At 38.2% G+C, this 10466-nt stretch overlaps 1 protein-coding gene across 4 annotated transcripts in view; it reads left to right on the top strand.

The window, feature by feature from the left end:
- Nucleotides 1-7212: 7212 nt before the first annotated feature.
- Nucleotides 7213-10466, top strand: part of LOC103142608 (guanine nucleotide-binding protein G(q) subunit alpha-like) — a 56365-nt gene continuing 53111 nt past the window's right edge. Inside the window, exons 1-2 of one of the 4 annotated variants that reach the window (XM_016674637.1) lie at nucleotides 7214-7760; nucleotides 8154-8427. In XM_016674637.1, the coding sequence (XP_016530123.1) occupies nucleotides 8292-8427 (136 nt within the window). In that variant the 5' untranslated portion in view covers nucleotides 7214-7760; nucleotides 8154-8291. Of the gene's footprint in view, nucleotides 8428-10466 lie in introns of all 4 variants that reach the window. The other 3 variants (XM_007558755.2, XM_016674638.1, XM_016674636.1) reach the window with 3 other exon arrangements.

Raw genomic sequence — 10466 nt, 5'->3', positions numbered from 1 at the left:
TTTCAGAAGAACAAGAGCGCTGATCTCTCGGTCATTGGAATTGATTTAAATTACCCCAAGGAACAAGACATGATAACTTTAAGTTCCTCTCCAAATTATTCCAGGTGGCAGGGGTGGAAATCTTTAAAAGCCTTTTTATCAAGATCATTTCTGACCTATGATGTCCTGAGAGTGTAGGCTGTAAATGGCTGAAATTTCTAGGCAAAACTGATCATAAATATGTAGATGTAAATATGTAGATTCATTTATAAAATGAAAACCAGCAAGTGGGAAAGTCTGCAGTCAGAAAAAAAGGGACAATTTGCTGTAGCATAGAAAGTGGAGCAATAATGGCTGACTGTTTTTTTATTTTTATTTTTATGACAGTCAGTCATAAAAAAAAAAATCAGGTCACAGTGATATACAGCATCCAAGCTTTTCAAATGCTGAGCTGAGGAGTTCATAAGCAGTCAATCCACATAATCTACCAGGAACAGAGTGGTTGAAATAATGACGTGCCTGATACGTAACATTTATTTTCTTTTCCAGCTGCTTTGTTGTTTAATTTAGAATAACTGTTTTGTTTTGTTAATTGCTTTTTAGAATAAAGTAATGATGATTGTTACTACTTATTATTTATGTTTATTTATTAGTTTATTATTCAGTTACAACAAATGCTGCTGTTTCAATTTGCTAAAAAAAAAAAGGAATAGTTCCACGTATACTGTGACTGAAAGTTCAACAAATTGAAGAGTATGCGGCGATCAAAGATGAGGCAGAATAGTTTTGTACGTGGTTCTTGTCTTGATAATGGTCACACCCTGGGTTTATTGTTCCAAAGTAAATAGGGGACTCTGAACTGTGACAGCTGGTGACATATAAATGGCTCCTGACTGCTTCAGTCATGCTTCAGTTTGTATTTTTTGTTTCGTGAAAGCTTCCAGATGGTTGGATCTTTCTCACGTTCAGGATCCATCGTTGTAATTCCCTTAAGACCTAAAAACGAAACAAACAAAGCAAAACAAATTAGTTAATTTATTAACTAATTTATTAACTAACTTTATTTTGAAAGTACCAACCCAGAAGTAGACTATTGTTGAATTCATTTGGCTTTGCGGTGTTACGACTGAGGGTGCAGAGACTGCGGATAAAGTTTCGGCCGCTGCAGGAGCTCACTGCTTCACGTTTCAGCCCGGTCCGAGCGAAACCACGGACCGCAAACATTTTGTTTTACTTTTATTTCTAACACAACTGGACAGCAGATTTGCACTGCTGTGTGTCGATATTTGATCGTTTTCCTGCGCATTTGAGGAGTTAATACGTTCGTTTGAAGTGTATTCTTAATTATGCAAACTAAAGGACATGTCTGCTGTATTAAAAACCATATTAGGCACCTACGACATGCTAAATGTTGCAATACATCGCACTGAGCAAAAAATATCACCATAGCAAAGGCTTATGAGACACTATGCAGCAGAATTTCAAAGCTAATATTTTCTATTTTTTATTTATACAGTTACATTTCTTTGTTTTTTAATTCTTTTTTTTTTTTAAGTGTACAGCAGATATTTAGACACATTGTCTCCTTGGATGTTATTTAGATGTCAATCCTTTGTTGGAGTGTGCAGAACCGGTTATTCAGGCTTTCATGGTTTCAGATATTGAGATCATCTGAGCCCTCCGTTCCTATGAGAAAAGGGTGAGGCAAGAAACCCAGAGAAAGGAGTTTGAATGGGTGCTGTTAGCATTCACCAGTGTAAAGACTTAAAATGAGGCTTCATTTTAACAAAGACTCACAGGAGCGATGTGTTGTTTTGTGTCTCGAGTTGCTCACATTTGTGTTGAAACAGAGTAGAAAAATAATAATTAATGCATGTTATTTTCAAAGAAATATTGGTTCATTGCTCAAACTCTTCAAACGTAGGCGTTCCAGTGACAACAGGTGTATAAAGTTAAGCACCTAGCAGACTGCTTTTCCCAAGAGTCTGTGTAAGAATGGCTCCCTCTGAGGAGCTCAGGGAAATGGAGTGACACATAAGGCGGTTTTTTAAATTTCAAAAACAAAAAAACCAACAAAAAAAAACAACTGGATATCATACGTTGGTGGGAGAGGGAGCTGTTTGGAGAGCTAATGTGCGTCAAGGCTAACAACAGCGTGTAGAGTCAGCAGTAACTCCAACACTTTGAGCAGCCTTCAGACTAGTTGGAGATCAGAGAGCGGGAAGCTTTGTGAAAGAGGCTTCCACAGCTGAGAGCAACTGTCTGGATCCGGTTTTTACACTAACTGTGATGCAAAGTGTAGCATTTATGTTTGGATTCTCGGAAGAACGTGGGAAGAAAATTTTCACCTTGATTATTTATTGAGCATTTCTTCAAAGTCAAGTGAACAGGTCTACAACATTAAAAACCTTTATGATGCTTTTAATTTTGTTTAAGCACTTTTTATGGCATCTGTGGCAAATACATTTAACTACCGAAAACAACAATATGAAACAATTTTATTTTATTTTTTATTTCCAAATAGCAATTACCTTGCTGCTTTCTTTCCTTTCCAGCCTCTTTAATATTCCCATTCTTGAACTTTACACCTTGGACTCTAAGATTTGGGCAGGAAAGACAAGGAATGTCTATCCAAGAGGCCAAATACATCACTGGTAAGAAGAGTTTGGCATCTGTAACATAAGACCCCAAACATTGCATCCAAGAAGTAATTTAAGAGACTCTGAAAGGATGACAGCAATTAATTATACCGTGCAGCTCTAGTTGCTGCAGCGTAAAATACATGTTGGACTATCTCCCTTTCCAGTTCCAACATGACTGCACACCAGTAGACAAAGAAAGATTCAAAAGGCCACGAATGATCAGGCTCGAGTCCTGACCCCAAAGTAATGGAGTTTCTTTGGGATAGATCAGAGCAGAGTCTGTAAACCATGCCATCTCATCCAGCATCAGTGCTTGACCTCCCAAATGCTTTCCTGCAAGAGTGGACCTATACACAAACTTGCACACAGACAAGGACAGTGATCCATGAAGAGCTGAAGCTGCTAAGGGTAGGCCGACTTCATATTGTATTCAATTTGTGACAAAAGGGGTGTCGTTAAATTTGTTTTTGGGAATACAGAATATGTATAAATGCGTTAAATGTTAGTCTCAGACACAACAGAAGCAAATTACATAGTTTGTGTTTGCAGGCAGCAATGTTGACCTTTATATTCAGTTTTGTTTTGTTTTTTTTGTGAATGATTGTGAATTGTTTCAGGGGTGCTTCTTTAAAAAGAAAGAAAAAACTGATGTTTATTTGAATGTAATTTATCACAAAACACATATATTTTTAATCAGTTTCTATACAGAATACATCCAAAAACGTCCTAAATGTGTGCTAGCAAAAGAATTAAATACAAGAAAACAATTGATAGGGGAAAAAAAAAAACCCAAAAAGGTCAGAAGAAAGGTGACACAAGTACAGGGAAATCCTGGACGATGTACGTGTACCTGAAAAGTACCCGTCTCTTTCTTCTTGCAGCAGTAAAACAAAGGTTTGGCATTGCTGTCTGCCTTCTGTGAAGTTTCCCAACCTGCTAGTGATGTGACACAAATTCCTCTCCTCATTCATGTCATGAATATGCAGCAGGAGACAAACTGTCTCTGTCACCATACGAGGTGCAAATTGGAAGATGATCAGCGATTACTCCGCCAGCGTCAGCTCTCAGACGGCGTGACAAACCCGGCAAAACCCAAGATAGAGCGCTGCAGGCATTTTTTTTGTGTCAACATAATTCCTAACAGTACATTCAATCAGACAGAGTATTTTTCAGCTCTCAAAGTACGAGTTTGGCTGCTTCATATGTTTTCACCTAAACATTACAAATCATCAGTAATTCAGTGCTGTTGCTGGTTTTTTATGAGGTTAGGTTAGAGAGTCTAAATTTGAGGAAATTCTCATTTTTGCAGAAGTGAAGAACACTTGTGATTTCACACTTCCTTATGGGAGTACTGAATGTGCGGAAAAACGGTATATAAATATATGGTTTACTCAGGCCCTCTTGTACAAAAAAAACCCACTAACATTTAATTGGAACATAAAAACAAAACAATAGCAAAGGTGCATAATCATGGAAGTAGATGCATGATTTAATATATGGTGCTGTTTAAAACTTAAGTGAACTTCTTGTTCATTGTAGCTCCTCAATGAATGAATGAGTTTGTCTACTATTTCATTATGTGGAGCTTTTGGCACAAGCTGTAGGTCAAGCAACACATAGACATTCAGGACTACAGTGTTATGATTCATACCTGAAGATCTTCCCAATCATACCAAACATACCAGGTCCTTGTGAACATCTGTCATGTCTCAATTTGTCTGGCTCGGTGCCATTTGAGCCGTTGGAAAAACAACCTGAAAACAATGAGAGACTAATCATCATTTATTTCTCTGGAAAAATACACAATGAGAGACTAATCATCATTTATTTCTCTGGAAAAAAAGGGGAGGAAAATGTATTTTTGCAAAATGAAATAAACCAAAGCCTTAATTCAAATTTAAATTTGGATTAATACATACCATTTAAAGACCTATGGGAAGGAGGGGGCGGGGCTTGGAGTGCCATTGTGATTTTAAGATAAAAACTTAAAATCCTAAAAATATACTTGTTTTTTTATACAATTATAAAAATATACTTGTTTTTTTTTTTTTTTTTTTTTTTTTTTTTACAAAAAACAAAAGTTTTTTGTAAAACAAAGTAACAAGAAAATGTGAAACAGAACCAAGTGCACCAGATGCTCTTAAAACGTGGTTACATCGAATGTCCACACGATGTCGCTTTGCTCTGCAGCATTTTAGCTTTGGGACTGAAGAAGAAAAGCTTTGCTCATATTCTGTTTTTAATCTCAGCTGTATGAAGGGTCAACAGTAGCTCAGATAATTCAATGAAAAAGGTGGTTAATAAATAATTATATGACAAATCAAATAAAATTGGAACTACACGAATTAAACAAATGTTTTTAGCTCCATTTTAATCAGTGCTATGTTCACTTTTTTTTGTTTTTCAGGTTTTGCTGCCAGACGTATATCAAATTACACTATGTGTGTATCAAAGATAACACAGACCTTTTGAAAAAGTGGAGAAAAAGCATTGCCAGTAGCACCATAATAAATGTCACCTTCAAGATTGCAGTACATTGTGAGCAGTTAAATTAAACTTGTTCATTCCTACGTCAAACACATACCAGACTGTAATAAATGCAGGGATAAAGACCACAGCCTTCTGTGGTTCCGATTTGTTTTACCATTCGAAACTCTAGTCTAGTAGGGATACTGCAATATATGATTAGTAAAATCTTGCAGATTAGAGGCTGAAATGAAGCAAGAAATCTGAGGGATGAACAGTCACGATGAAGAAATTGAGTATTTGATATTTTCTTTGTTAAATTTCTTGTAATATCCACAACTGAAAGTTTTTAGTGATCCTGTTGGATTATTGGCTTTACAGTGCCTTGCTAAAGTCTTTCTTTAAGGTTTTTACATGTTGTTACAAAAGTGCTAACTTTAGTGTTTTCCTTAAAAGTATCCATGCTAAGCCAACACAAAGTAGTTGGCTTAGAGACCGTGAAATGAAAATGTAGGGTTTAAATGAGTTACCAAATGACACCGCTTTACTGCAACTTGTACTTGTACTGCTACACCAGATTCTTTGAATGTCAGATTCTGTGACTTCAGAGGGAGTGAAATAAAAATGGTTGCATATTTTGATAGCTAAATGTTCAGGCAGTAATTTGGGAAATTTGGAAGTATAAAAAAAAGTATTGACCTAGAACATCACAAGATGAATCCAAATACTGACAAGCCAAATGATAGCCAGTAACAGTTTAAACATGCGACCCAGATTTCTTTTTTAGAAAACAGTGATTTGAATATGCAACATTCTGCATTTACACCCACTTCTTAAGTCAGTGGTAAGTAAACTGTCAAGAACAAATACTTCATCTTCTATTTTGGTCACATTTTCTGATAACAGCTTTTAAAATGTGACCAGCTGTGTTCAGTTCAGTGGCTTAACAACGCCCTCTGGAGACTCCATGCAGAAAACACAACAGATTCTACACCGGGACTGCCAGGAATGAGATGGATAATTATTCAAAACTTTGTATTCATTTGGTTATGCTGCGCAGCTGGAAGATTATTTTTATTTTTTTTGCGTTCAGTGATTTATAAACCAACAACAGTATTTCAAAAATATATTCTCTGATCTACTGGGAGAGAGAAAGAGAGTGAAAGGACTTTAGAACTGAGGTGATGTACTCTATCTTCCTGATTTTAGTCAGAACACAGGTAGCAGCAGTCTGGATCATCTGCAGTCTGATTGACAGCTGCAGATAAAGATGTACAAGATAAAGATAACTGTAAAGATAAAGATAAACAAGTGGCTGAGTTTCTCTAGACCTTGCTGGGACATTAGTTTTTTAATCCTGTTAATGTTCTTCAGGTGATAGAAGACTGACTTTGTAACCATCTTTATGTGGCTCTGATGGTTTAGGTCAGAGTCCATTACTAAACTCAGATTTCAAGCCTAATCTCTAGTTTCTAGCCGTAATAACCAAAGCTGTGTGCTAGAACGCTTAAGTCCAAAGATAATAACTTCAGTTGTGTTTTTGTTCAGCTGGAGAAAGTTATGGCACATCCACAAATGTATCTGTTCTAAGCATCTGTTCAGTGCTTTGGGTTTGGAGTCACCTGGTGACATTGCAATGTAGAGCTGCGTATCATCTGCGTAGTTATGTTGGCTAATATAATTTCCTGTAATCACCGGAGCAAATGGGAGCACACATATATTAAATAAGAGAGGCCCTAGGATTGAACCTTGGGGTACGCCACATGTGACTGGTTTACTCTGATCACCGGTGTTTTTAATAATTAAAGTGCTGAGTAAAGTCACCCTAAGTGGTCATGTGGTTAAATAACGACTGCTGTTCATATTGTTGACCTCTTGTCTTACTCCACTGAAGGAAACGTGTGAGAAGCAAACATCCCTGTGGATCGACCTGCTGCTGTTTGGCAGAAGATGGGCGTTGCCTGTCAAATCAAACACCGATCTCTTTCCCTGTCACGCCTCCAGAATAAAAACACTACTTCCTCTCAAGCAAACTTGGGAAATTCTCCATTAGGGAGGGTTCCAACCGTGGGCTCTCACATCCTCTGTTTTTATTGGTTGAATCGTTTGTCAGTCAGCTACATCCCAAGTGACGTCAGCAGCAGCAGTAGCGCCACACCGGGGCTGTGGAGTGGGTGACGAGGAGCGACCAGAATCAACAGGAAAAATTAAAAGGAGCGACAAAATGCACGGACAATAATTGTCAGTAATCTATTTTCACATCTTGAGGCTATTCCGTCACCGAGATCCCCGAAGAGAGCTTAAGGTTAAGGCCATGACGGCTGTCTGCCATTCCAGGCTGTGTGGTTTTTAGGGATGGCTTCCTTGGCTAGCCTACCCAGCTAACAGTTAGCCTCACTGGGTCCCAGTGTGGAAGAGATAGCAGCAACAGCTCTGCGCTCATACTCTCATTTTGATTATTCCCGGGCTTGTTGTTCTCCGAGGACCATGAGACAGTGATCCAAGCTGTCTGGATGGACAGTTTGACGGCGATTAATTGTCACAGCTTGGGCGTTTCTTCCAGGGTAGGTTTTTCTGGGCGGCTAGGCTCGCACTCGGCCAGGCGACCAGGAGAAGGGATTGTACAGATGTGGCCGTGGCAGCCTGTTGTGTCCCACCGTCTCTGGGCCTGAAGTTGGTAGTTTTTTTTTTTTTTTTTCATATATACATGTTTGTCATCAAGGAAAACTGCTAAAAGTGTCTATAAAATAATTAACATTTGCGAATTTATTTAGTCGTTTAGCACGCCAGCATCTAGCTAGTTTTCCAGCCTAGCTTCTAAGTTAACGTATCCAAACTAAAACCAGCTCAATTTGAGGAGTGCATCAAATTAAAATGTGTTGATTGCACGTCTGGAGCCATCTAATATGGACATGTTGCACTGCAGATTTTTTGTAAACCTCTCATTGTCTAAGTAGTTTTTTCTATTCTATTCTCTCTTTTTTTTTTTTTTTACCGAGCACAAGCAGCTGTCAAATATTGAACCTTTGACGGCAATTTTTATTTATTTTTTTTTTTTTACATCAGCAAAGGAGGCCAGATTCAGCACAAAGCAGCAAGACTGTCACCAACTTTAAAGTGGACTCCTGCACTCTGATACTCTCGGCAGTGGTGTAGCCCGGCGCTCCTTGTCAGACGGACTTTTCCCCCCCAGCTCATGCGGTGATGACTTTGGAGCCCATGATGGCTTGTTGCCTGAGCGAGGAGGCGAAGGAGTCCAAGCGAATCAACGCTGAGATCGAGAAGCAACTCCGGCGAGATAAGAGAGACGCACGAAGGGAGCTGAAGCTGCTGCTCTTAGGTAGGTCTGCATGATCACACAAGTGATTGTTTTTATGTTCGTCTCTTTTTTTTTTTTAAATTGTTGTAAAGATTGCTCAATTTGACCCCGGTGCACTCACAGCCAAAACTGTTGGACGTAATTGTACGGTGCAGGTCGCACATGCAAAACACTGAAACCACAATTGCTCAAGCCACATTACTCAGGCCACCACAGGATTTGTTTGGGATGTGATATGCAAAAAATCTAAAATCACACGCGGTTCAGAGAGTGGTTCCTGCAGGACAATGAGTGGAAACAAGAACTAAGCTCAGAGCTGTAGGATCAGATACACAGGATCAGACTCAGTGATGACTCTCCTCACAAAGACCCCTAAAAAGTCTGAAAATAGACAAAACCTTTATTGTGGAGGCAAAACCTCACACTGAAAAAGATAGAAAAATCCAACCTTTTTGGTTTCACTGCAGCTTTGTAGCGGAAAAAAAAAGAACATTAACAGTAAGATTGAATCACCAGAGCAACATGTGTTGCTAACCATATCAATTTCTATATAATATACATAAAATGAACTGCTTTTTAAGTTTTTTGCTTACTTTAAATTGAAGTTTCTAGGATATTTTTAATTAAGTAGACTGTTGCTTCTCAGGGTACTTTTAAAAACAGAATTGGTAAAAAAAAACAAAAAAAACAAACAATTTCAAAGTTTTCCAGATTTTTCCAGATCTACATTTGTTTCCTAAAGATATAACTATGAGATGGATGAAAGATGGATGAACATGCCGCCTAAGTCAGATATGGGTACAAGGCAAGCATAACTTGCTTAATTTTTCTGCATTTAAAGTCCGAATAATATTTAATAAAAAACAAGAATTGACTCGTGTTCATCTGGTCGTCCCATTGTGAGGATGGTAAGGGAGGTAAACGACTCTACAAATGCCTTTTGGAGATCTGCAGCAAAGAGTTGCTTCATGAAATCACAAAGCCAATTTCAAGTATCTTTTAAAATTATTACCAATTACCAATAATTGTTGAGAGCTCTGTGTATAAGTAATAACAAAAGAAACCATTTTTTTATGTATAGTTTCTTTTCCCACTAACGACTTAGTCTTACCTGAGACTGTCTTTACGAGCTGTAATAAAACGCTTCAGGTTTTGGTTTCCTTTTCCTTTTACATTTCTACTAAACAAATTCTTACTATTGTGCTGAACCTGTAAACAGCAGCAGAGTAATGGAGTACAGTAACTCTAATTTACCTCTTTTGTAAAGTATACACAAAACATTTAGACCCTATAATCTTGACAAATGAAAAGTAAAATTAACAACGTACTCCATTTGATGAGTTTATGTTTTATTAGCCTACTTTAGCATTACCATACATTTATGTGTGTGTAAAACAAGAGAGCAAGAGTTGGCTTCGAATTAAGTCTGCTAGAAAGGAGGCAGCTCTCTCTGGGTGTCTGGCCTTGGTACGGCATTCATTCAGGTGGTCTGCTTTGGGAAATGACTGCTGCCCTAGGAGTTGGCTGATTTCTAAATGAAGCTGGAGTAATAAAACCTTTGTGCGCTGATGTAATTGCGGTGATAAAAGTTGCTTGGCCCAGGTTTAGCCCAGGATTCAGGTCTGCGTCTCTGCAAAACTGGCAAAGACTCAGGATCATGTTAAAGGATACCCAACTCTGGTTTGTTGTCACAGGTTACTGAATACACACTTCCTGCTTGTAAGGATGCTCACTTTCATGTGAGTCAACAGTCAACACAAGCAAGCATAGCAACTTGTAATGGTAAATGTTTCCTTGTTTGATGTCCTTGTATTTATTTGTGCCGTAGTGTCACTAAGTTGGACCGTTTACCCAATTATTAAATGAATTAAGAACCATCAGTGTTTCCAAAATAATAATGCAGAATCTTGATATTTGCTGTAGGTGTCTCTCTTAGGAGGGTGTAATTTACCGGTCTGAACACACCGACTACACTTGTGTAGCTCTTTTCTTGCCATACTGGATACTAGATACCGGATACTCCAGGCACTATTACCTCACAGCCACATTCACACACTCAG

Source organism: Poecilia formosa, unplaced genomic scaffold, assembly GCF_000485575.1.
Source record: "Poecilia formosa unplaced genomic scaffold, Poecilia_formosa-5.1.2 Scaffold98, whole genome shotgun sequence".
In the NCBI taxonomy this organism is placed as follows: domain Eukaryota; kingdom Metazoa; phylum Chordata; class Actinopteri; order Cyprinodontiformes; family Poeciliidae; genus Poecilia; species Poecilia formosa.
This window is presented reverse-complemented; position numbering and strand designations above follow the sequence as displayed.